Consider the following 27,091-nt stretch of genomic DNA (forward strand, 5'->3'; position numbering starts at 1 on the left):
TGCCTATGTTCATCCTTGAAGGAGATGCTGGGGGTCAGTTCCATAGCTGTGAAAGGGAGGATGCAATCCCCTCCACCCCCACCCCTGTGTTCACAGATGCCCTAATACTATCCACAGACCCCTGCCTCAGAACCCCCAAGTTACACTCTTAGCTGCCGCACTGTTTGGCCCCAGTTGGCAATGATGGAAGTTAGGAAACTAGTAGACGTGGTTAGGGTGAGTGGGCTTGGATTCAGTACACTTGTTTCAGATCCCAGCTTTGTGTGGGTTTGGGCAGGTTGTCTAGTCTTGCTTTTGCTTCTCATCACCTGTGATAGTGAGTTAATTATAGCATGTAATGTTTGCTGAGCGTTCACTAGGTACCAAGCTCTCTCCATTCATTAAATCTCATTCAGTTTTTATAAATCCAAGAGGTAGGCACTGATTTTTATCTTCATTCAAGAGGAAGAAACCGAGGCTTAAAAAAGATGAGTGACTTATGCAAGGACACACACATATAAGTCAAGGGCCTGGGATTTGAACCTAGGAATATCTGACCCTCAGTCCGATGGGTCTCAACCTATAGGACTGTTGTGAGAATAACAGGAGAGTATGTGTGGTTGCTCCATGCTTGGCACAGTGCCTGGCGTGTAGTCCATACTCAGTAAATTGTGGTTGTTATTTTTGGAAGGTGTAGTGGGTGGAGGAGAGAGTAATGAACAGTCAAATTTTGCCTAAACTCTGTCAGCGTTCCTGGGTCTGTGGTCCAAAGGATTCATTCATTCATCCTAACAGGCTATTTCTCAACATCTTTTGCATACCAGGAATCCCACTGGGCACATGGCATGGGCCTCAGCACTTTGCTGGCTCAGCCTTAGCTGGAGACTGAATCAGATGCCAGGGCTCCACCAGAGCCCTGTTAAAGCAGACTCTGGTGGTGCTGGGGAATCACCTCCCTTGTCGTTCTGATGTGCAGCCAGGGTTGAGGTCCGCTGGCTTGGAGGAAAGATAGGTTTGTAAGCATCTCTAATCATGGAGTTTGGTTCAGGATGCTCTTGGGAGCCCAGAGTGGAGGGAGGTTTGATTTGACCAAAGTAGGACATCGGAGAAGACTTCACCGATTCAATGGTGACTGACCTTGACCTGAAAGAATCAGCTGGAATTTGCTGAGTCAAGGAGGTGAGGATTCCAGCTAGAGCAAGGGCCTGAGGTGTGGCAGTCATGATGTATCTGGAGAAGGACAAGGTATTCTGTAGGTGACAGAAAAGTCTAGAATATTTGACATAGCAGCAGAGTGTTTAACAGTGGTCCTGAATTTCACCTCTGCTGCTAAGTGTGGTCCCTCCCAGTGTTTCCTAGTTGACAGGCAACCCTCACTTCTGTCACTCCTTTAGGAGTTGGGCGACATCGTTATTGACTTGGGAGAGATTCGGAAGCAAGCCTTGCAGAGCCCGGGTGTGAACCGCAGCCTGTTTCTCATCACGCTGGAGAGGTGTTTCTGGGTGCTGAACCCCCTGGAGTGTGTGGAGATCCTGGGCAGGGTGCTGAGGGGGTCCTCAGGCCGCTTTCTCCAGCCGGACATCACGGAGAGGCTCCCGCGTGACCTGCGTGAAGACGCCTTCAAGAACCTGTGAGTGTCCTCCTCCCTGCCACCCGCTGACTCCACCCGCTGCCCCTCAGAGTCTGTCCTGAGGTCAAGGAGATAACACATCTCCCCTCCTGAGGGAGGGGAGAAGGCAGGTGAGGACAGGTTAATATTCGAGGTCAGTTTAGAGATGGCGTGATTAAAACAGAGTCTCCCACGTTTTAGTCGTTCTGGTATCATCCTCATAATTTTTGCCATATTTGTATACCTCTTATATTATTATTTATTTCGTGTATTTAAAAAATAGTGATTCATTCTCTTTGCTTAAAATATCTATACTAAAAGTAAAAAAAATGATACATGCTACTGTATATAAAAGGGATAACCAATAAGGACCTACTGTATAGCACAGGGAACTAGATTCAAATTTGGTAACAATCTATAAGGAGAACGAATCTGAAAAAAATAGATATATGCGTATGTATAACTGAATCACTTTGCTGTACACTTGAAACTAAGGTAACATTTTAAATCAACTGTACTTGAATAAAATTAAGTAAATAAATTTTTAAAAAGTAAATATGATATAGTTCCTGTAAATGGGAAACCAGTATCATTTGTCTTTGTTGTTGTTTAGTTGCTGTCATGTAAGGAATCATAAAAATAAATTCAACAGCAATTTGAAAAGTGTCATTAAATCCTAGCTAGATATAGTACTCTGAGCTTGGGACCTGTTCTCAGGTTAAAAAAGGAGCTGAGTGTGTATTGAAGACTCACTAGCACGAAATTGAGACTTTCTCCTTGAGAGGCAGCAGGATTGACAGAACACGGTTGGATCCAGGAGCTCAAATTACACCATCAGCAACATCTGTTTTTGTTTTGTTTTGTTTTTTTTTTATCTCTCAGCTCTGCCCTCCTCTGGGTTGGCTTTGCTCCCAGGCAAGCTCTCTCCACAACGGAGCATGGGCAATTCCAGGCCCCTCCTCAGAGTGCCTGGTCCAGAGGACTGTCCCAGCAGTTCCAAGCAGAGTCCTAGACCTGAATCTCATTGGTCCAGATTAGGTCACATGCCCATTCTTGAGCCAATAACTGTGGCCAGTGGGATCTGTAAGATGAATGGCTTGCATGTGGGTCACAGTTCCACCCAAACCACATGGATGTGGGAGAAACATCATTTTCCCAAGGAAAACTGAGGTGCTGTTATGACAAGAGAGGGGGTGGATACTTGACAGTCAAAACTTAGATGTCCAGCACAAAAACTTTATAGAAACCCTGAAGAAGGACCCAGGAAAAGATTTCGGGCCCTACAGAGAGAAAGACAGCAGAACAATACAGGTATAACACTGCCTGACTCCAGGTTCTCATCATCACTGGGGAGTCCAGAACATGCCCCCATTTCCTGTTTCCTGATGAGCTTCATTTAATCCAACCTCTTCTTTCACAGATGAAGAAACTGAGGCACAACAAGGGGACAGTATACCTGCAGTGACCCCATGGGGCTTGACTTAATCTGAACTCAAGCCAGTTCTCCTGAACCTCAGTTTTTGCCTTCTTCTTACTCTCCCTTTCTGCTTGTGAGGATGTTGTCGTTAACCCCATTCCCATTTTTCAAATGGGAAAATTGAGGCACAGTGAGATTGAATAACTTGACCTGGGTCATGATAGAGCATTGTTACAAATGGGCAAGCTTTCCCTTAAGTGATGTTTACCATTTTTTCAGAATTACTGAATATAGCTATCTTCTGTCCCTTTCACCCCCTCTGTTGTTATGAAAAACAAAACAACAACTGAAAGAGAGAGAGAGAGAGAAAGAAGAGGAAGAGGAAGAAGAAGAACCGGAATAAGAGGAGAAAGAGGAAGTAAAACAAGGAGGAGGAGGAGGAGGAAGGGCGAGGAGAAAAAGAAGAAAAGAAAGATATGGAGAGAAGATCCTGAGATGGATTTAAGGGAAAGTTTGCCTCTTCACATATGAAATGGCTGGGAGAGTGGCAGGAACAAACTTTAAACTTAGGAAAGGTTGGCGAGTTGGTCATTTGGTGAATTGATTTTCAGTGGTGGTGGGTAGAATTGAAGGAAGTCTTCCAGGATGAAGAGACTCAACTGTTTTGCCGGGATGAACCAGAGGGGTGATCAGTGCCAAATGCTGAAAGGTCAACTCACATTGGACCAAATGGAACTGCTGGGTGTGGTGACAAGGAGGTCATTTGGGATTTGGACCACAAACAGTAGTGTGGCAGTGGGGAAACCAGATGACTGTGACTTAAAAAGTGACCAAGACACTTTATACCCTGAGGATGTCTGTAACTGAAATGTCAGATAATAACAAGTGTTGACAAGGAGGTGGAGAAATCAAAACCTTCAGACACTGTTGGTGAGAGAGTAAAATGGTGTAGCTACTTTGGAAAACAGTCTGGCAGTTCCTCAAAAGACTACATATAGAGTTGCCATTTAACCCAGAAATTCCACTTCTAGGTCTACATCCAAGGAAAATGAAGCATGTTACATAAACACTTGTATGTGAATAATTATAGCGGCATTATTCATAATAGGCAAAAGGTGGAAATAGTCCAACTGATGAGCAGATAAAGAAAATTTGGTATATTTGTACAACAGAATAGAATTTGACCATAAAACAAAGTACTGATACATGTCCCAACATGCATGAACCTTGAAAACATCATGCCATGTGAAAGAGGCCAGATACAAATGTGACATAGTGTATGATTGCGTTTATCCGAAATATCCAGAAGAGGAAAATCTATAGAGACAGAAAGTAGATTAGTGGTTTCTAGGAGATGGGGTGACTAGAGGTTCAGGGGTGAGAGAGAAGAGTACAGGGTTCCTTTTTGAGGCACTAAATGGGTTCTAAAATGGATTGTAGTGATGGTTGTAAAAGTCCATGAATATTCTGAAAATCACTGAGTTGTGTACTTTAAATGGACAAATTGTATGGTACACAAATTACAGCTTAATGAAACTGTTATGTAAAAAAAAAAAAAAGACCAGGTGGTTGGGAAGTGGAGATCAGTCTTTGGCAGATATTTAAATGTGATGGAAAGAGGAAAAATGGGAAAATAGCTACATACAGCAAGGGGAGTGGGAAAGGCTTTTAACCAGTCTGTGTGCATTTGCTGGTTGGACTCTGCCTGCAGGCCTGCATCTGTTTGTTCCTTAATTGATACCCATGTTTGCGTTGTTTAGGTCTGCGCTGTTCAAAGATCTCTATGACCAGACCTCAGCCCACGCCCAGAGGGCTCTCTACTGCTGGATGACTGGGGTTTTGAAGACATCCTCCAATGTGACTGGTGAGCCCAGGCTTTGAGGTGGGAACACTTTTTAGGGGGAGTCCATCCTTAAACGTGGTGGTGCTTCATCTCTATAAATAGGGATTTGATTTCATTGTCACTTAAGACTTTTACCTCCCTCAGCTTCCAAAAAGGACATGATGTGGCTTGTGGGAAAACACACATACCCCATTTCATCAATGCATTTTTCACATGTTGAAGTCTCTGAAGTAAGAATCATCTGTATCTTAGAATCAAAGGTGTGTCCTAGTTTCTTAGGAAATAATAACAAGTTTACAAGTTCAAAAATCTGTGTTAAAAATCTGTATCAAAATGGGACAATATAGTTCTTTTGCAGAAAATCTTTACAGTAAAGCCCAGAAATTTAGCACGAAGCTTCCTGGCAACCAAAGCAGAAATAGGCCAGGATTTATTTATTTGACAGATGCTTATTTTTTTTTGTAAATTAATTAGTAATTTTAATTGGAAGCTAATTACTTTACAATATTATAGTGGTTTTTGCTATACATTGACATGAATCAGCCATGGGTGTATTGACAAATGTTTATTAAAAACCTACTATTAAAAAAAAACAAACCTACTATTTCCTAGAATAGTCAAATTCATAGAGATGGACTGTAGAGTGGTGGTTGCCAGGGGCTGGGAGAGGAAGGAATGGGGAGTGTGGAGAGTTACTATTTATTTTATTTTATTTAAATTTATTTTATTTATTTCATTTTGTTTATTGGCTGTGTTGAGTGGCTTGTGGGATCTTAGTTCCCTAACCAGGGATTGAACCGCAGGCCCTCGGCAGTGAAAGTGCTGAGTCCTGGCCACTGGACCCCCAGGGAATTCCCAGAGGTGCTGTTTAGTGGGTACAGAGTTTCAGGTTTGCAAGATGAAAAAGTTCTGGAAACGGATGGTGGTGCTGGTTGCCTAGCAAAGTGAATGTACTTAATGCCACTGAACTGGGTACTTAAAAGTGATTAAGGTGGTAAATTTTATGTTATGTGAATTTTACTACAATCAAAAAATAGAGAAGAAAATAATAGCGATGCAGATTAGTAATGCAAACAATTTCACAGGTAACGTCAACTTGTTGAATCTTTAATGCTAGTAATGTAAACAGAAAAAACTCTTTCAACACCTAAAAAGAGCCCACTGGACTTACCTGGGGGTCCGGTGGTTGGGACTCCACCTTTCAGTGTGGGAGGCATGGGTTCATTTCTTGGTCTGGAACTAAGATTGCACATGCCACGAGGTGTGGCCAAAAATTAAAAAAAAAAAATCACATTTATAAAAAAAAGCCTAGTATGTGTCAGCCACTGGAGATACAGAGGAATAGAAGACAAGTATTTGCTCTTGTGGAGCTGCAGTTTTATTGTGGGTGAGTAGGTGGAGAAAACTTTTAGGCAAGTAAATAAAAAGAAGAGAGGGAGAGAGAGAGAATATAGATATGAGTAACGGCTCTGCAGAAGATAAAATTGGTCAATGCAATGGAGAGGGTTACTGCTTTAGACTAGAACAGGGCTTGGCCACGGTTTTCTGTAAAGGGCCAGAGTAAAAGTTTTAGACTTTGTGAGTATAACAGAAAAGCAGCCTTAGACAGCAAATAAGTAGGTGTAGCTGTAGCCCAAGAAAGCCTTATTTACAGACACTGACATGTGAATTTCATGTAATTTTCAAGTGTCACAAAATATCCTTCTTTTGATTTTCCCTCAGCCATTAAAAAATGTGAAAACCAAGCTGAAGGCTGTCCAAAAAGAGATGTTGGGTGGGTTTGGCCCATAGGCTGTAGTTTCTGACCCCCAGATAAAGGAGTCAAAGAAGAGCTCTCTGGGCAGGTGACATTTGGTTTTGAAGCCAAAATGAAAAATGGAATCAGATGTGTGAGGCTCTGGAGGAAAAGTATTCCAGGCAGGGGAAGCAGCAGATAAAAGGCCCTGAGGTGGAAGTGAGCCTATGTGTGTGGGGGAGACAGAGAGAGCCAGTGGGTAGAAGTGGAGTTAGTGCCAGCCAGGCCTTTTCCGGGAATTCAGCTCTGAGATTTGTGTATAAAGAAGCATCAAACAGTGGAATAATAAATGTCTTCCATGCACAGCAGAATTCCCTCTGCCTGGTGCATAATTGTGACCTCTGGGAAACTGAATCTCACACTACGTAACCTGGGAAATTCACTCAACTCACCCACTAGATTCTTGTTGTTTGGTTGCTAGGTCCTGTTCAGCTCTTTGTGACCCCATGGTCTGCAGCATGCCAGGCTTCTCTGTCCTTCACTATCTCCTGGAGTTTGCTCAAATCATGTCCATCGAGTTGGTGATGCCATCCAATGACCTTATCCTTTGTCGTCCCCTTCTCCTCCTGTCCTCAATCTTTCCCAGCATCAGGGTCTTTTCCAGTGAGTCAGCACTTCACATCGGGTGGCCATAGTATTAGAGTTTCAGCTTCAGTATCAGTCCTTCCAATGAATATTCAGGGTTGATTTCCTTTAGGATTAACTGGTTTGATCTCCTTGTCGTTCATGGGACTCTCAAGAGTCTTCTCCAGCACCACAGTTCTAGACTCTCGACTTCCCTTATGTCCTTGTTGCCAGAATGTAATTAGGGACAAACTCTCCTAAAATCCCTATGTGGTATATTTCATTATTAAACTAAAGTGAATTAAAATCAATTCTATTTTGACTTTAAACTTTTTTTTCATGAAGTTCCTTGAGGTAACTGGAAATACTTTGGGTGTCAAAAATATCCCGAGTTTGGAGATCATTGGTCTGCAGAAATACAGTTCATGCTTAATAATTAATTAAAAATGAACATCTCAGCTTAGTTCTTGGTGAAGTTAGTGGTTCCTCCCCAGAATTATCTAGCCTTCAGGGCCACTCTTTCTCCTAATAACCAAGTCAAGTGTTCAGAGTTCCCATCTAGAGGATGTTTACCTGTGCTCACAGCAACAACTCTGATTCCTGGGTTGGGGATGCACCCTCTTCTTCTTTGATATGGTCCACAGATCAGCTGACCTCACCATCTCCTTTGGGCATTAGCCGTTGTCCATGGCTTCTTGCAATAGCTTTTGGTGACTGATTCACTGCACCCTAAAAATGCTCCCTTGCTTTTTTCATTTCCCCCAAATGCTGCCAACGCAATACTTTTCTGTGTAAATCTTTTTCTGGAGGTGGAGGATTAGGGGCAATGGCAGCCAATTCTAGTTCACTGAAATTAAAAAAAATTTTTTTTTGGCCATACCCCACAGTTGGAAAGATCTCTTGGAGAAGGGAATGGCTACCTACTCCAGTGTTCTTGCCTAGAGAATTCCAGGGACAGAGGAGCCTGGTGGACTATAGTCCATGGGGTTGCAAAGAGTCAGACACGACTGAACGGCTAACACTTTCCCTTTTACTTTCTCACAGCCTGCAGGACCTTAGTTCCCCAACCAGCAATTGAACCCTTGCCCTTTGCATTGAAAAGTGAATGCTTAACCACTGGACCACCAGAGATGTCCCAGTTCACTGAAATTTGAATTTGGATCCTGGCCATAATTGTTCTTAAAATCCCACTGACATTTGCTGATGGGGAATTTCAAATGTCTGAACAGAGTGATAAAGTTCTCTGGGAATTCAGAAAAGAGAGAAATTATACTGCTGGCTGAGGAGATGAGAGAGGGCTTCAAGGAAGAGGAAATATTTGAGCTCAGTTTTTAAGGTTGGGTTTGGAAGCAGAAGGGTTAGGGGAAAGGCATTCCAGCTGTTGGGAAAGTCCACGAGAGGAAAGATTTGGAGACCATTAGGGAAGCATATAAAAAAGGACAAATGGTTTGGGTTCGCTCATGTATGCAGTGATAATCAATAAGGAAGATAAGTATTGTTACTGGCAGTAATAAAAGAATCAAATATATTTCAAGTTAGTAACTAAACTAAAAATGAAACTATATTTTGTGGTCTTAGTATTAAAAAATAATCTGCATTTCTAACTAGTTCCCAAGTGATGTTGAGGCTGCTGGTCCAAAGAGCCGCTCTAAGAGTAACGAAGTGGTGGACATCTGTCATTGCCTGTGTATAGTGTAGCATCTCATAAGCAGAGGGCTCTCAAAAAATGGCTGTTGAATGAATTAATGGATGCAAAAAGAGGTCCTGACATCAAAGATATTTTTGACTGTCATTTACCAGTGCACAGGCTTTTATTTATTTACTTTTTAATCTATGTTTTGTCTTTTTTGCAGATGACTCTGTTTCATGGGTCAGTGCAGAAAACTTGTGGATTTTGGGCAGATACATGGTTCACCTATCCTTTGAAGAAATTATGAGAATTAGTCCCATAGAAGTAAGTTTGAAAAGTACATTTACATGTCTCCATCACCAATACATCTGAAGTAAGGTATGTTCTGGACTTCCCAGGTGGCGCTAGTGGTAAAGAACCTGCCTGCCAATGCAGGAGACGTAAGAGACATGGGTTCCATCCCTGGGTTGGGAAGATCCCCTAGAGGGGAGGGCAATGCAACCCACTCCAGTATTCTTCCCTGGAGAATCCCACGGACAGAGGAGCCTGGCGGGCTACAGTCCATTAAATAGCAAAAAGTCGGACACGACTGAATCGACTTAGCATGCACACAAGGTGTGTTCTAAACCTCTCGTGTTCAGCCAGCCAGTCGAGGTGCCCTGGAAGTTGAATACTCACTTTAGTTCAATATAACTTGAGCATCTAAAGAAAACTCCTTGAATAAGGCCTCAGGCAGGCAGTCACTGGATTGTGTTCTAGTGTAGAAGAGTTAAGAAAACAAAAAGAATCGTGGACAGCTAAGACAGTTCTGTTGTCAACAACATGATCTAAAGAGAAGGTTGGCTATGAACCAAAGGTCATTTAAGGGTAGTTTTGAGCTCAAGAAATGCCAAGGATTGTAGCTATAGAGTTTACAGTCATTGGAAGCACAAACCCAAATCAAAAGCAACATGGATTAATTGCTACTTCTATTTATGGCTACTTCTATTGATAGCTACTTTAGCATGAGCGATGATTGGACTTTAAAGTTTACAGTGGAGAAGTGTACATATTCATGGTGCTTAACTCCCTGCTCAGGAATTACTCTCTTTTTTCCTGATGCTGGTCTGATGATACTAAAATCCGTTGGGAAGCATGATTCTAGAACACAGCCTCCAAGGAATGCTACCAACAGGGGGCTTTTTCATAAAGAGTTTGGGGCTTGCTACCAGGGTTACCCTATGTGCCCTAACTTTCTCCTAGCCCGTGAAAGAAGTGTTTGCATCAAATGACTGGCCTGTTCAAGGACTGACTGACCCAACCATGTCTAGTTATTATGAAACCAGAGGCAGAACTAGGTTCCTCTTTCTTTAAAAAAAAAATTTCCTTATTTGGCTGTGCCAGGTCTTAGCTGGAGTATGTAGGATCCTTAGTTGTGGCATGTGGATCTAGTTCCCTGACCAAGTTTTGAACCTGAGCCCCCTGCATCGGGATCATGGATTCTTAGCCACTGGACCACCAGGGAAGTCCCTAGGTTCCTCTTTTTACCTGACAGGCTGGGAATATTTCAGATGTATCTCAGTTTTGTAACCCTCTCTTATAAAATGGATTAGACCTCCATTTTACTTTTCCAAAGTTGAGTGACTTTCAAAAAGTCGATAGAGGTTAAATTCTTAGGAAACTGGGCCCCTAGCAGGGACTTCTTGAGATCCAGGGGCTGTTCACAACATTTCTTCATCTTCTAAACATGTAGAGAAAGGAGGTGAAGCCACAGAGGGAATTTCTTATGGACGAAGAGCACAATCCGTGAGGGAGGGACAGCTTTATGAAATCTTTAAGTGAAGAATAACAGTGCATCAGAATATAGGAGACTTCAGTGCGACACTCTTGGACACACAGGCAAAAAGTGAACAATAACAGAAAGAATCTGAAAAGTATATTTAATAAAGTTGAATGCATTATGTATATATTTACATAATAAATGTGTGTTAAATATTATGTAAGCATGTATTTACATACATATTATATACATATATCCAACTTTATATCTTACAGAGAGAACTCACATTCTTTTTTTAAATCACCTGTGGGTTGTTTACAAATGGATTTATCTATTTAAAAAATTCTGATTCCCCAAAGCAAACAATTTGTGGACCACATTCTCTGACCTCAATAAAACAAATCTAGCAATAAATGTACAAATATTAGCTTGAAAAAAGTTCAACTGCTCATATATTAAAAAAAAAAAAAAACTTTCCTAAATAACAGTTGGATTGTAGAAGAAACTAAAGCAGCAGTTACAGACCATTAGGAAATCAACGTCACTTACAGTTACCAAAGAGGAAATGGGCTGAAGAATCGATTAGGAGTTTGGGATGAGCAGATCCATGCCTCTCTATATAAAAAAGATAAACCACAAGGTCCTACTGTATAGCACAGGGAACTATATTCAATATCTTGTAATAAACGATTACAGAAAAAAAAAAGAAATCAGTGAAAATGAGGACTGGGCATCTCCAGGTGTCTGAGGGTGGGGCGCAGCCCAGACCACCGGGGCGGGGCTTCACAGGGCTCCTGCAGCCTCTCCTCATCTTCCTGGCCTCCTCCACCAGATTGGGCTGTTTATCAGCTATGACAACGCCACCAAGCAGTTGGACACGGTTTATGACGTCACACCTGTACTGGCCCAGGCGTTTCTGGAGAGGATCAGCTCCTCCAACTTTGACATGAGGAATACCTCTACCATCCACAGGCAAGGGGCATGGGCGCTGGGCCCCCAGAGCTGTTTCCCATCTAAGCATCAGCTTCCTCTGAGCGGCAAAAGACCCGGGGAGGGGAGGGAGGTGGCTGATCCATCTCTTGGAATCGTCCCACGTCTCTGTGCGTGTGAGGGAGGTGTCTCCCCAAAGAGACCCCTTTAAAGAGGTTATGAAGTGGAGAAGAAAACAAAATGCTTTTAAAGCCTCTCCTTTGTGCTAACATTTTATACAACCTTATCAAATGCTAATATTTCAGCTCCGAGCACAGAAGTGGAACTTTTTACATACTTGGTATTCCCTCCATTCCAAGTTGTAAATGTGTCATTTACAATTGGTTGGGTCGAGTATTGGAGATAGCTCACGGGCTTTGTATTTGTGAACACCTTGTTGTCTAGACCCTCAGGCGGGGGAGCCCTGGCATGAGGTCAGCTCAGATTTAGTGGTTGTAACATGATCCCCAGGAACCGGAACCGTTTCCAGCCGGGGAGGGCCAGGAGCTGTGTACCTGGTGACCCCAGAAAGGGTTTGAATGTCGGGGGTAGTTGTGCGGTGGGGAGGGGTGGTGGGCACCGGTCACCCATCCTCTCTCCATCTCCCAGGGTCTCACTGTCACAGACCTTCCTCTGACAGTATCATATGACCTTACATTTTCCAAAGTCACCTGCAGAGAATATTCTCATATAAAACTCTTACACCCTCTTCCCCTGTCCTTAGTAATTTTCACCCAATAGCATGGGCCCTATTTCTTCTAGTCAGTTCAGTTCAGTCGCTCAGTCATGTCTGACTCTTTGCGACCCCATGGACTGCAGCATGCCAGGCTTCCCTGTCCACCAGTTCCTGGAGCTTACTCAAACTCATGTCTATCGATTCGGTGATGCCATCCAATCATCTCATCCTCTGTTGTCCCCTTCCCCTCCTGTCTTCAATCTTAGTTACACAAAAAATAGCTTAGTGATTAAGAACATGGGGTCTGGAGCCAGAAGTCCTGGGTTTGATTCTGGCTCTGCCGCTTACAAGTTGTGTGATCTGCACCTCCCTGTGCCTCCACTTCCCCATCTGTGAAATGGGAGCTAATAAGCTGCCTATTTCATTAAGACCCTTGTAAGGATTAAGCACATTTGCACACAGAAAGTGCTCAATAAACATTAGTTATTCTTGACATGGTTATTAATATTTGGTCTTCACTTCCTCTATTTTTTTTCTCCTTAGACACACTTTAAAATCCTTTCCCTGAGCTGGTTGCTCTCCTGGGGACATGTCTGAGACTGTCAGTGTTTGATCATGGTCAACTGGGTGGTCCAACCATGCTAAGTCAAGTAGACTCCATACTAATGCTAAGAGCATCCATTTCAGAATAAGTGCTTAGCATCTCCCAGGAAGTATGCTGATCAACTGGTATGCATCTTCTCATTTAGCTCCCACAATACTCCTCATTCCTTCATTCATCATATTTATTCTGACATGCTATGATGAGCAAAGGAAACCTCCCGAATAAAAGCTTAGAGAGGCAGGGTTATAGAGTGTGCACTGCACAGCTATGTGTAGCTTGCAGAGAAGTAACTTGCTGGAGGTCAGATGTCTCACAGAGCTGAGCTTCAAATTCCAGTTGGGGGTGAAGTTCTGTTCTTAACCAATAGATGCAGTGCTTCCAGCTGGACCAGGGTTCAGATCTCATCTCTGCTCCTACACTGTTCTCTCTCTGTCTTTTTATTTTCTTTTGAAGCGTCATCATCTAGGGGTGTTGGTTGTAAAGCATCCTGGAAATAAACTTCTGCCTCAGAAATCTCTCAGGGTGGGTAAATACCTTATCTCTGTGTGGATAAGGAATGCTTTCCTGGTATCCCTTAATGCCCCAGGAGGAGAGACGGCTCAGTTGGATGGATCTAGATCTAAGGCCCGGCACCAGTTGCCTTAATCTGAGTCTCAGTTTACCCTTCTGTGAAATGGGGCTGATGAGCACTTACCTTGCAGGGTTGTGATGAGATAACCCAGGTTACAGGGCTCAGCACGGATCCTGGTGCTCAGCAGCTGCTGTGATTGTGACCTTGTGGCTCTAACTGGAGTGGAGTCTGGGTTGTGCCCCCCACCTTGCCCTCCACCAGCACCCTTATCTTCTTATGCAGGCTGGGGCTGCTGGTTTGTTTCTACGATGACCTGGAGCTGCTGGACGCTGCTGTGGCCCAAGTCCTCCTCCACCAGATGATCAGATGCAGCCACCTGAGGGGCTTCCAGGCTGGTGTTCAGAAGGTGCCGAAGTGCTCTGAAGCCCCACACCCTTGGCCTCAGTTTCACTAGCCAGAGAAGTGGGAAGAACAGTCCTGTCTGCCCTTTGAGAATCGAGATCGAGTGAATCGAGACTGAGGTCCAGCTACAGCAGAAACACTGGGATGAGCTTAAAGTAGGGAGAAACACCAAAAAACTGTAGGACAAGCTTGAATAGGTCAGAGTTCAATCAGAGTGGCCACCTCAGTGGCATGGGGGTTATTTGGGGATCTTAAATGCAGATTTAAGGTCTGGGTGGGGCCTGAGACTGCATTTCTAACAAGCTTCCAGGCGATGCTGAAGCTGCTTGGCTGGTGACTGTGCCTGGAAAAGAGGAAATAAAGCAGAACTCAAATCTGGTTCTACTAGTGTTCGGTCCCTTCCCCAGGCTCTACCCTCAGAGATTCTCAAGTTATTGGTCTGGGGTTTGGCCTAGGTATGGTAGGTCTTCAAAGCTATTCAGATGATTCCAATGTAGCCAGGGGGTTACTGAGTTCCTAGACCAAGGTTTTGGGCAAATTGGCACATGGGGACTATCTCATTTCCCCCGCCCTGACTCCATCTCTTTCTCTCCATTCTTCCCTTAAAGTCTTAATTCTGCCTGGCTTCTCTCACTTTTTTAAAAAAGATTTTATTTATTTGTTTATGGCCATGCTGGGTCTTTATTGCTGAATGGGCTTTCCCTCTAGTTGTGATGTGCAGGCTTCTCAGAGCTGTGGCTCTCTTGTGGAGGATGGGTTCTAGGCCTGTGGGCTTCAGTAGTTGTGGCTCCCAGGCTCTAGAGCACTAGCTCAGTAGTTGTAGCACATGGGCTTAGTTGCTCTGCAGCATGTGGGATCTTCCTGGACCAGGGATTGAACCCTGGTCTCCTGCATTGATAGACCTCTGAGCCACCAGGGAAGCCCCTCTCTCGCTTCTTTTTGTGTTTCTCATTTTTTAAATGGGAAAGATGACTTGAGAGCAAAATTTTGGTCACATCATCAGTTATTCCACAGCAGTTTTTCACACATCACCAAATCCTCAGTCCCATTTGGCATTTGACACTATAGGCATTTTGTTGGTTAGCGCATGTTTTTGTTTTCCAGGAAAAGAATCCTTCCCAAGCAAGCTCAAGCAAAAATAAGAAAATAAGTGTAGTTTAGGGCCACAGGGACAGTTGTGACCGAGAAGAAAGTTGGGTGCGATTAGATATGAGAGAACCCTTTGGCTCATTTGGGTCAATAGTTCTTACCTGGAGGGTGCATCAGAATCAGCTGGAGGGCTTGTTGGAAACAATAAGATACCCTCTTCTGACTCAGGAGGGCTGCGGTGGAACCTGAGATGCTGCATTTCTAACAACTCCCCAGGTGATGCTGAAACTACTGGTTAAGCCCCACACTTTGGGAACCACTGCTCTAGGCCTTTTGCAGATGTGGAAGCTGATCTCTAGGGAAGGGGAGCTGCTGAGTTTGGAGAAAACCAGGAGCTGTGACAGCGGTCTCTTTCACTTTACTCTGCTGCCCCCCAGTGGCTATCTGGAGTACTTACGTACACGCCTCTGACATCATTATATGGTTCATGCAAATTCAGGTGTTAAAACAGAAACCGTTCTGCTGTTGTTTTTTTTTGTATAGAGGTCACGTTACAACTGATGAATTGATCACCTTCTTTACTGAAAGCAGTTGGGAAACACCCTTGATTATAACTGGACAGGCATGTTATAAAAAATAAGGAAATCACAAAAACGTGAAAACTTGTAAGACATAATTTTAAATAGAGCAGAAAATTGCACTTCTGTTCGTGTTACACCTATGTAAAGACTAGATACCATAGTTTATTTATATAGGCATAATAAATTTTGGAAACATAAACACCTAATTACTAACCATAGTAATTTTTTTGAGGTAGAGTTTTCAGGAGACTTTTACTTTCTTGTTACTGTTAAGAATTGTTTTTACACATTTATATATTATTGTGAATCTTCCCTGGATATTTCATAAAAGAAAAGCAGCCATATAGACAGGATGTAGAGTTCAAGGTCACACACACAAAAAATAGAAGCTACAGGACTGTGGCGGAGTTATGAGTGAACAAAATTTCCTTCTGCCATGCTTTAAGGTTGATTTAATAATAAATTAATATTTAAATGAAACATAGAGTGAATTTGCAGCAGAGGAAGGTCAAGGCCAGAGGAGGTGGCATTTTCAGTGGGGTGACTCATGGTCTGGTCTCAGCAGGAGCCCCCTTCCTTTTGATGAGGGAGGGAGGGGGAGGGTGCACCCTGGGGTGTGGTCCGAAGGAACCACCGTCCTGCTTGCTGTCGACTCTCATCCTGGCTTGCTCCCTTTCTAGCTCAAAGCTGAGCTCCTGGAAATTGCCACGGAGAACCAGACCCTCAATGAGACTCTGGGCTCTTTGTCGGATGCGGTCGTGGGCTTGACCCACAGGCAGCTGGAATCCCTCTCCCCCGAGGCTGTGCACGGCGCCATCTCGACCCTCAGCCAGGTCTCAGGCTGGGCCAGGAGCCAGATCATCATCTTGTCTGCCAAATACCTGGCCCACCAGAAGGTCAGTTGGAGCTTTGGACTCTGTTTTAATGGCCCAAGACCGAAGGGCTGGTTATAGACCTACAGCAGGGGCGGCCAATCTGTAAGAAGATGGTGCCGAGGAAGGCTACCTGGGTGCAAATCCTTGGTCTTCCATGTGCGACAGTGTCTGCTGCGTGACAGTGGGGAACCAACAACTTCTCCTTGCCTCAGTTTCCCTCTTTGTAAGATGGGGATAACAGTAGCACCTATTCCATAGGTTTATGAGAGTCAGTACACAGGAAGAGGTTGGATAACACGTGACCTAGAGTCCAAGCTCAGGGAGTGTTAGCTGTCACTGAGTTAATCGTTTAACCTTCCCAGCAAGCCTGTAAGGTCAGTAATGTTATAACCTCCATTTTCCAGGTCATTCATGTGAAGCACAGAGCGTATAAGGGAACTTGCAAGGGCACATGAAAGGAACAGGCCTGGGATTGAACCCAGGGCATCTGGCTTCAGAGCCCACTTGCTTCATTGCCAGGCTGACTGCCTCCATCATGGCTCCATGCCCACTGCCCACTCATTCTTCTTTCTGACTCAGAGCTAAGGGTAGACCATCCGTCTTGTCCCTTCAAGACTTCTGGAGACTTTAGTGTGAAGGCTTTGCAGACCTTCTGTTTTGACGGGGGCCACTGAAGTCCACTCTGTGAATGTGATTTTAGAGAGCTGAGGGAGACAGTCTTGTTCCTCCCAGCCCTGGACCGAGTGGCTTTTCTCTTTCCTGGCGTCCAACTCTTCTTGTAGAGGAATGAGGCGACTTTTGCTAAGAAGCCAAGTGCTCAAAAGCCTTTGCCCTCCTTAAGGACAGTTAAGAGACTGTTCATTCTACAGGGAATAGCTCAAGGAAACCACTCAACTGGGTTCTGTTTTTGGAGACCCAAGAAATGTCTCTGATTATATTACATTTAGCCTCTTTACTCCAAAGGAGGGGTTGGGAAACAGGCATTTTTGTTAAGGTGGCCAGTGACAGTCATATTTTTTTTTAATATATATACAATACCAGACTCACATCCTAAAATGCTTCTTTATTTCATCTCAAAGCTTCCACATGAAGATAGATGAGTGCGGGGCTTTGCAGTGTCAGTTGCCTGACGGGTGACTGAGGACAGCAGGCTTCTCCTGGTCCCATGAGAGGGGTGGGCAGGGTAAACAGAGACGCCATGACCCACCCGAAGGTTCTTGCCCATTGTTGCCACTGCGGGTACTGCCTGATGTTCAGGTTTTTGGTTTTTTTTTTGTAAATAAAGCAGAAACTCTAATTTGGATTTTTATAGGATCCCCCCAACTTTTAAATCTCGTCAGCTAGATCAGATTGTACACAAAAGAGCCTGTTGCCTGGTCAGCCGTGGCATATGGGTCACTGTGCTGTGCCGTGTCGCTCAGTCGTGTCCGACTTTTTGCGACCCCGTGGACTGCAGCCCACCAGGCTCCCCTGTCCATGGGGTTTCTCCAGGCAAGAATACTGGAGTGGGTTGCTTTGCCCTCCTCCACTGCTTTTTTATTAATTCTGCTGTGGCCTCAGATGGCATAGGGATTACCCCAGTGGCACGGTTAACCTGTGTGTTGTGTTTTGATACTTAAGTCTCTTTCCTGATGGAAGGAGGAGGGTCTGGGAGGGCAGCTTGGGTCTTGCTCACAGTGGTGCAAGTGATGCCCCAGCGCCCATCCCGACGCCCAGCCTGCAGTGGGGCCTGGTAAACGCCCTTGAGGTGCAGCCCCGAGGCTGGTCCTCACCCTCCCTTGCCGGCGGCCCCAGGTGCTGTCCTTCTACAACGTCAGTCAGATGGGGGTGCTGCTGCCTGGGGTCGGCACGCAGGCCTTCTACGCCATGGACTGCAGGGACCTCATGCAGCTCCTAAGAAGTGCCACCTCCCTGCACGTGTCCGACTTGTTGCCTGCCCAGCAGCACGGTGTCCTGAGCAAGGTGAGAGGAAGACGTCTGGTCCGCAACCCCCGGGGCTCTCAGGCGTGTGGTTTTGGGACTTTGTGAGGGGGCTGTGTCTTTGGGTGGGGTTGTTCTGAGCCTGGAGAATGCCTTCTTCTGATGCCCGCCTCCTGTTCTTTCCAGAAAGTGCCCCTGGGTTTGAACCTGATTCTCCCCAGACCCTGGTGCTGTCCCCAGTCAGCTGAATCCAGAACACTTTCCTTCAATTGGATTTCTTGCTGTCATAAAGTTTTAGGGGTTTGGTTCTCAAATGTGGAAATGAATCCTGAATTCCCCTAGTGCTTCAGAAAGGCCCTCCTTTCCTGTTCCAAAGTCATGTCCACATTTCTCTCTCTCACTTGCAGTGGGTCTTCTGGGCATCCTATCCCGTTGGACCTGCCATGTCTAATTGCACAGTCTGCTAAGAAAGCAACTCAAAGGGTTGGGCCTAAAATACCAATACCTTGCAGGTTGCTGTAGCTCTTATGGTTAAAGGGTGTGGGTTTTGGAATAACAGAATTGGGCTTGAATCTCATGTTATCAACTTACTTGTTAAGCTTTGGTTTTCTTACCTGTAAACTGGGGATAAGGACCATCCCCACCTCATTGTGTTGCTGAGCAGACCTGGTGGGATTTATTGCCCCTGAAGCACCTGACTGACCCAGTGCCTGGCCCTCACCCAGCGCTCAGTCCATCTTCTGCCAAGTTGTTATTATGTTTCTTCTCACTCTTGACAGGTGATGGAAGCAGAAGATACTGCCTCTGGCATTGTTGAAATACAGGGGGCTTTCTTTAAGGAAGTGTCTCTCTTTGATTTATGGAGGGAACCTGGATTCAACTCCACAGTCCTGAAGGAAAAGGAGATCCGGAGGAGTCAGGTACGACTGCAACGCCCAGAGATAGTGCCTGGGGTTCTGATTGTCTTGTGGGAAAGGTCTGTTCTAAGGTTAACTTGGTACTTGGTACTTATTTCTGGGTGATTAAGCTCATGAACTTGGGCAAACTCCGGGAGATGGTGGTAAGGGACAGGGAAGCCTGGTGTGCTGTAGTCCGTGGGCTCGGGAAGAGTCGGACATAACTTGGTGACTGAACAGCAACAAACTGCGGAGGCAGAATACTGTTAAGTTGGATGAGATCCAAGTGTGAATTCCGGGGCTACTGTTGATTAACTTTGGGGTCACTGCTTCTCCTCCCATGGCCTCAGTTTTCTCATCTGCAAAATGGGGCTCATTTCTCACGAGACTCTGCTGGGCATGCACTGTACACAAGAGCATTTACTACTGGGGCCGCCTGGGGAGAGTTGTGCTGTGGAGGCCCTTGAACTTCCTCTGACTTGCATTCATTCATTCATTCATTCATTCATTCATTCATAGTGTTTATGGAGCCCCTGGCCACTTCTCTCCCCTCTCAGGTGCCAGGTGCTCTTCGTGGTCCTGGGGAAATGGAGTGAAGGGAGCTTCCTTCCTAATGAGGGAGACAGTACAGAAGTTCCGTAGTTAAATGTATGCCCTGCTACCTGTTGCCTCTTCTTCTTTTTTTCTTTTTGGTCCCCCTGCAGGGCTTGTGGGATGTAAGTTCCCCAACCAGGGATTGAACCTGGGTCTTTGGCGATGAGAGCATGGCATCCTAACCACGGGACCTCTGGGGAATAGATGTGTGCCCAGTTAGATGACAGATGCTGATGAGTGCTAAGGAGACAGTAAGCCAGGGGAGGAGGCAGGGGTTCTAGAGGGTGGGGAGTGAGCTGTTTAGACAGGCGGCTAGCTGAGCTCAGAGAGGTTGAAGGGGCCATGAACTCTTAGCTGCAGTGTGTGGGATCTACTTCCCTGATCAGGGATCAAACCCAGGCACCCTGCACTGGGAGCACAGAGTCTTGGCCACTGGACCACCAGGGAAGACCCAGGAGATTCTTTATCTATGGAACTTTCTAGCCCATCCTGGTCTAGTCGTCTCAGTTTTAGTTCCTGGAATGCTGTGTGTTCAGGGACCAGCAGGTGGGCATGAAATAGGGGCTGCAGGGGGTCCTCAACTGGGCCTCTCTGAGCACAGGAAGTAAACCTCCCGCTTCGCTGCCTTGACTTTGCTCCTCTGACTTTGCTCCTCGTTCACCTCCTGGACCACTGGGGGTGTGAGAGTGTGGGCTCTGCAATCACTGGATGCCAGCTCAAATCCCAGCTGGGCTGCTTAGCGACTGTGTGAAAGTGAAAGTGAAGTCGCTCAGTCGTGTCTGACTCTTTGGAATGCTGTGGACTGTATCCCTCCAGGCTCCTCCATCCATGGGATTTTCCAGGCGAGAAAACTGGAGTGGGTTGCCATTTCCTTCTCCAGGGGATCTTCCCGACCCAGGGGTCGAACTCGGGTCTCCCGCATTACAGGCAGACTCTGAGCCGCCAGGGAAATCCAGCAATTGTGTGGTTCTAGGTAAATAGCAAAGCTTCCATTTTCCCATCTGTGAAATGGGAGCATAGGACTCATGATGATGGCCCATGAGTGCTCCATCAATGCGGCAATCATTCTCTTCCCTCAGGCCTTGTTCCTGTTTGAGCTTCTGTCAAAGACGACCAGGAGGCCGGAGGAGCTCCTGAGGTAAGCCTGGGGCTGACGAGCCCTCTGCAGTCTCCCTCTCCAGGAGCCTCATTCCCCAGGAGGGAGAGTTGGACGTCCTGCCTGCGGTGGGTGTCGGATCAGATCTGCCTGCTCTTGCTCCTTCTTTCCTCCTCCCTGCTACCCCTTTCTCCCAGGCCCCCTGTCTCATTTTCTAGTGCAGGGCAGCTGCTCAAAGGTGTGACGTGCCCCCACATTGACGCCATGAGCGCCGACTCCTTTCTGGTTCATTTCCAGTATTTCGAGAACAACTTCTCTCTGCTTTCACCATATCAGGTACCATCGAAGCCCTTCCCTGCTGCTCATTCTCTTTCTCAACCCCGGTCACCGGGTGGATTAGCTGTGGTGTCTTAAGATACTCGTGCCAGGATTACTGATGCAGGTGATGATGTGGGGCCAAGTATTGAGCCAGCTTTTCTCTAATTTCTGTTTTAAAAGCACCACATACCCATGCCTCTGCAGCCAGAGTCTCAGCAGACGGGCTATTCTATACCCAGATGTGAACCTCAGATTTCAGTTGGAAAGTAGACCATTTTTGCACATTCACAGTTATGCTCTCCTGGGAGTGGTGGTCACACTCTCATCCACCTTCCTACCCTTGCCAGTGGTAGCCTGGTATGGGAACAGTCCTCCAGGAGAATTTAATTTTTCATTTAGAACTTCACTTTCCAAACAGTTAAGGAGACTCTTTAACTCTTTGGGGAGACCAGAGGCAGTGCCTGATTTTCACTGTATCTAAGTAAGTGAAAACAGGCCTGGGGAGCAGTGTTTGGACTTGGAGTGTAAGCAGTGAGCTGTATATTGTCTGAGAGGGTGAGCACGTGGCCTGTGCATTTCAGATCTGAATGAAATGTTTCCAAGCAATAAAATTTCTTTTTTTTTCCCCTTCCATATATTTTAATTTTTTATTATCTTTTAAGATCTTTTAGTTTTTTCTCTTTCTTTATTAAATTATGGGAGTATGATAACACATTTCCAAGGAGACTTGGAAAATACAGAACAAAGTCACACACAGTTCCACTATATATTGTAATTATTTTTTTAAGTAGATAATTTCAGATTTTTAGTTGGAGTTTCTATAGAAAACTCTCAAAAATTAATAGAATGAATAGGCAGAAAGTTTATAGTAGACCTGAAAGGCACTATGAACCAATTCAACATGATTAAGATTTATATAATTTTCACACAACAGCAGGATAAGATTCTATTCAAGTTCTTGTAGACTATAAACCAGGAGACACTGGAACATATCCAGGGACAGAAAACAAGGTACAAACATCTCATGTTCTAAAGGCATTGAAGCCATACAGAGTCTGTTCTCTTATCACTGTGGAATTGTGTTAGAAATCAATATTAAAAGATATTTGAAAATCAACCAAATATTTTCGCATGCAATGTAACATTTACTGAGCAAGCTCTTTGACTTAGCCGTTGAAAGCCTCAATAAAATTAAAAGACTGAGAAAACAAGGAGGGTGATTGCAAAGAAGACAGCATTTAAATGAGAAAATTAATATCAAGGATACTTAAAAACACCCATGTATTTGGGAGCTAAATGTCCCACTTTCAAATGATGGGTGTATCTAAGCAGCTGTAACAAGGAAAATTAGAAAATATTTGCAACAGGACAAAAATGAAAAGAGAATTTGCTCCCCAAGAGCCTGGAAGGGTAAAGCCAACTATATAATCCTTTGACATCATTAGAATAATGTGCAGATTTTTAATGAAGCCTGTCATTCCCTCGGATTGTTTATTTTGTCAGTGGTTCTCAAAGTCAGGCTTGCATCAGCACAGCCTGAAAGGCTTGTTTGCTGCGCAGCACGTTTCAGTTTTGCCAGATGAGCGAGTTGTGATGTGATGTACGACACAGCGCCTGCAGTTCACAATATATCTGCACTTCACAATTTGCTAAGCGGGTTGCTCTCAAGTTATGTGCTGTTTCTAAAGAACCAAAACAAAGGGACCGAAGGACACTTTGGGAGATGCTGGGCATGCCTGTTACCCTGACTGTGGTGATGCCTGCCATCACGGGTGTTTGCACGTGCTTGCCTCATCAAAGAGTATGCATATCAATTATATCTCAATAAAACTTAAAAAATGCAGAGCCCCCCTTGCAGAGTTTTCCTGGGGCTCCTGGGATGAAGCCTGATACTTTTCAATTTAACAGTTTCCTGGTGAGAACCACTGAAACCTACAAAAAGCCTTGCCCGGGTAGGGCGGCAAGCAGGTAATTTCTGTAACCTGGACCTTGGCGTGGCTGTCTCCTTCCACTCATCCAACTGATGCAATGGATGGAGTTCAGGCCCGCTTTGAGGAAGACCTGCACATTCAAATAGGAAGAGCTGTCCCCATAAACCTCCTTACCTGACTCTGCCCAGTTCTAAGAACCTTCAGGTACAAGTATTTATTGTTTATCTTTTTGCTGAAAACACATGATTATTATAGAACAAAACAATAGATAGAAAGTAAAATTTCTCCTAGAGCATAGTTCTCAACAGGGGACCATTTGGACATATCTGGAAACACCTTTTTTCATCACACCTGGGGGAGATGCCACTGACACCTATTAGGTAGAGGCCAGGGATGCTACTTAACCATCCCATAATGCTGAGGATAGCTCCTGCAACATGGATTTATCCTGCCTCAAATGTCAGTCATGAGGCTTCAGAGGTATAACTACAGAGGAAGTTTGCTATTGACTTGGAGAATTTTTAGTATATCTAAAACATATCTACATGTAATTTAAAAAACACAAATAAGCTCATAACATATACGATGTTCTGTTTTAATTTATATGATACACATACACATAAATCTACCATATGGAAACAAAATAGTTGCATAGTATTCCACCATATGACTATACCATAATTTACTTCGTCAGTCCCCTAGTGATGTATCTTAAGGTCACATCTCGTTTGTAGTTATAAAAGAAACTGTGGTGAGCATTCTCAGACTTAAATTTTTGTGAGCATCTTGTTCTTTCCCCAGTTTCCTCATCCATAAACTTGGTGTAGTAGTGTTACCTACATCTTAGGGTGTTAAAGTGAATGTATTCAAAGCACTTAGAACAGTGTCTGACCCACAGAAAGCACAATCTGTGTTTGGTCTTATTGGACTTAATTCCTAAAATTGCTTTAATCTTTCAGGTTAACTGTTTGGCATGGAAATACTGGGAGGTTTCCAGGTCCTCTATGCCACTCTTCCTCTTGGCTGCACTCCCGTAAGTGAACATCAAGTCCCCCTTTTTGGCATATGATTGGCAGGTGTCCCCAAAGCCAAAGTGATTCTCTCTCCCTAGGTGTCGGTGAGGAACTGGAGGCAAGTAGGGAGTGCCTTCAACAATGAAATCCTTGAGATCCGGCATATAAATTCTGAGCCCCATGGTCATGTTTCAGGCACACTCTCTTGATTATTCTTGTTATTTAAAAACCAAAGCCAAAGCAATCTGAGTTTGAATGAGTGAATGCCAGTGAAGGGGGTCACATCTGGGCTGTCCTCACAGCTGGGTCCAGGCTCCAGGGGAATTAGGACTAACGGAAACGGTGGGATTTCTCCTCTAAGATGTGTGGGTGATCAGGCCTGGGGGGCAGCCCTGCTTTTTATATATGGTCTGGACACAGTTTCTCTCTTTTTCTCTTTATTTCCCTCTTTCTTCTCTTGCTGCCATTGTCTTCACTGAATTAAAATTATCTGTTGAGTACTGACTACATACTAAGTCCTAAGAGGTAAGTTAATTTTCCCCTTATAAAAGCCTACAATCTCATGGAGGAAAAACAGATGAGCGTTAAGCCAACTATAATATCAAGTTGATATTTGATTGAAAGTAACAGAACCTTCACTCACACTGGCTTAGGCAATAAAAGGTAGTTTTGTGTTCAGGAAAATCCAGGCATGGACTCCAGGCATAGCTAGATCCTGGGGCTCAAATGAGAAGGCCAGAGAGGTCAGGGAGGGCTTGTGTGACACTCTGGGGTGTTTTGTATTCTGGGCACAGTTTTATGCTTCAGAGAGATCATCATCGTGGGCCATAGAGAGGATGGAGTGCAGGGATCCTGGCTGGAAGGAGAGAGACAGTGGAGGCTTATTTCTATAAACTTGACCTTGGCATGGTTGTCTTATCCACATATCCATGTCTTATTCCACATATCCATGTCTCAGCTCAAACAGTACTCCCTTCAGAGGGGTTCCCCTGGCTGTCCCCACATTTTCCTTCATGATAGAGCCATTTAATTTTCTTCCTTTCATTCATTACTAGCTTAAATGATCTGTTTCATTAACTGGTTTCTGTGTTTCTTCCCCCTAGAGAATCCTGAGGGTAGGGACCTGCCGCTCATGTCACAGCGCTTGGCATGCAGCATGTGTCCATGCTAAGTCACGTCAGTTGTGTCCAACTCTTTGCTGCCCCATGGACTGTAGCCCACCAGGCTCCTCTGTCCATGAGATTCTCCAGGCAAGAAGACTGGAGTGAGTTGTGATGCCCTCCTCCAGGGGATCTTCCTGATCCAGGGATTGAACCCATGTCTCTTTACATCTCCTGTGTTGGCAAGCAGGTTCCTTACCACTAGTGCCACCTGGGAAGTCCTGGCATGCTGCAGATGCTCTTTATATATTTGCTGAATGAATGAAAGTAAAGTGTGAAAGTGAAAGTGTTAGTCACACAGTCACGTCTGACTCTTTGTGACCCCATGAACTGTAGCCTGCCAGGCTCCTCTGTCCATGGAATTATCCAGGCAAGAATACTGGAATGGGTTGCCATTCCCTTCTCCAGGGGATCTTCCCAACCCAGGGGTCGAATCCAGGTCTCCTGCATTGCAGGCAGATTCTTTACTGTCTGAGCTATCAGGGAAGCCCTCTGATTGAATGAATGAAGAAATAAATAAGACAGTGACATTAGGAATGGAGAGACAAGAACAGATTTGAGTATTATTGAGGAGCCAGCAAAGAAAGATTTAGGGATAAAGAGATGAAGGAGTCTTGGATGGCAGAGAGAAAGCAGAACATGTTTGAAAGGAGGAGGTTGAGTTTGGTTTTGGAATAGTGAAGTGGCAATGATGCCACATGGGTCTTTCTCAACCTTTATTTCATTATTGCCTCCCAAAGGAGAGAAATTTAACTTCTCCATAATGAGAGAAATTACAAGGAGTAAGATTGTGTTGAGTAGGGTTGAGCTTTGGCAGATCACAAAGCACTGAAATAACTAATATTCCCCATCCACATCCCTCCCTCTCCCTGAACCAGTTTCTCCCCATCGGGGGAAATATTGTCCCCTGTTGAGAATATAAGGTCAAGAGCTTGGAGGAGGGTTCTCAGCTCAAACAGTACTCCCCTCAGAGGGGCTTCCCTGGCTGGTCCCCACATCATCCTTCATGATAGAGCCATTTAATTTTCTTCCTTCCATCCATTACTAGCTGAAATAATGTTTTATTAACTGGTCTCTGTGTTTCTTTGCCCTAGAGAATCCGGGGCTTGACAGAATTGGGAGTCATTTCTCTCCCCACTCTCTCCTCATCCTTTTCCGTCCACTTTCTATTTCATTTTTTTCTCCTCTTTGTCTCTTTCTTCTTCGGCTTTTTGATTTCCTTTCTCCTCACCTCCCCTCAACCAGCCCAACAGGCAGCTTCTGTCTGTGGAGATCCTGTTCTCAGACCCCGCTGTTGGGTCATGGAAGAGGAGCATGATGGGAAGCTTGTTTCCACCTGTGAGAGAAGAGCATTATGGGAAGTTTGTTTCCTGACAGTAAAAAAGAAAAACGATGGGTGGGAGGCTTGCTCCCTGCTCAGAGGAGCCAGGACATCACTGGGGAGAACCAACACTTAAAGATCAGCTCTGTGATGAGCTCCTGGGCAAATACAGAGCAGCCCCTGTCTTCCTTCCCTCATCCTCCCCATCTCTCTCCAGGGCTCGCTACCTGGCTTCTATCCCAGCTTCGCGGTGTGTGCCCTTCCTGATCAGCCTGGGGAAGAGTCAGCTGGACTCCTTGGTTTTGGATTCCCACAAAAAAAATTCCGTTCTCAAGAAAGTGCAGCAGTGCCTGGTAAGGAATCTCTTCCTGGGTGACACTTTGATTCGTGTCCCTTCCCCTCTGGGGCCTGTGGGCATCCTGGGGAATCCTCAGAGGAGCTGGCTGAGTTCTCAGGTCTGTGTGATGGCCGGAAGTCTG

At 44.9% G+C, this 27,091-nt stretch overlaps 1 protein-coding gene across 1 annotated transcript in view; it reads left to right on the forward strand.

Annotated features, from left to right (window-relative positions):
• The window catches only part of OTOA (otoancorin), a 75,115-nt gene that overhangs the window by 16,745 nt on the left and 31,279 nt on the right, over positions 1–27,091 (forward strand). The window contains exons 8-19 of the mRNA XM_043914509.1: positions 1,374–1,609; positions 4,766–4,869; positions 9,061–9,161; positions 11,429–11,568; positions 13,699–13,822; positions 16,169–16,384; positions 18,158–18,325; positions 19,063–19,203; positions 20,853–20,911; positions 21,088–21,205; positions 24,078–24,151; positions 26,830–26,965. Coding sequence (XP_043770444.1) covers positions 1,374–1,609; positions 4,766–4,869; positions 9,061–9,161; positions 11,429–11,568; positions 13,699–13,822; positions 16,169–16,384; positions 18,158–18,325; positions 19,063–19,203; positions 20,853–20,911; positions 21,088–21,205; positions 24,078–24,151; positions 26,830–26,965 — 1,617 coding nt within the window. The remainder of the gene's footprint in view (positions 1–1,373; positions 1,610–4,765; positions 4,870–9,060; positions 9,162–11,428; positions 11,569–13,698; positions 13,823–16,168; positions 16,385–18,157; positions 18,326–19,062; positions 19,204–20,852; positions 20,912–21,087; positions 21,206–24,077; positions 24,152–26,829; positions 26,966–27,091) is intronic.

The sequence above is a fragment of the Cervus elaphus genome, chromosome 10, assembly GCF_910594005.1.
Source record: "Cervus elaphus chromosome 10, mCerEla1.1, whole genome shotgun sequence".
Taxonomy (NCBI): domain Eukaryota; kingdom Metazoa; phylum Chordata; class Mammalia; order Artiodactyla; family Cervidae; genus Cervus; species Cervus elaphus.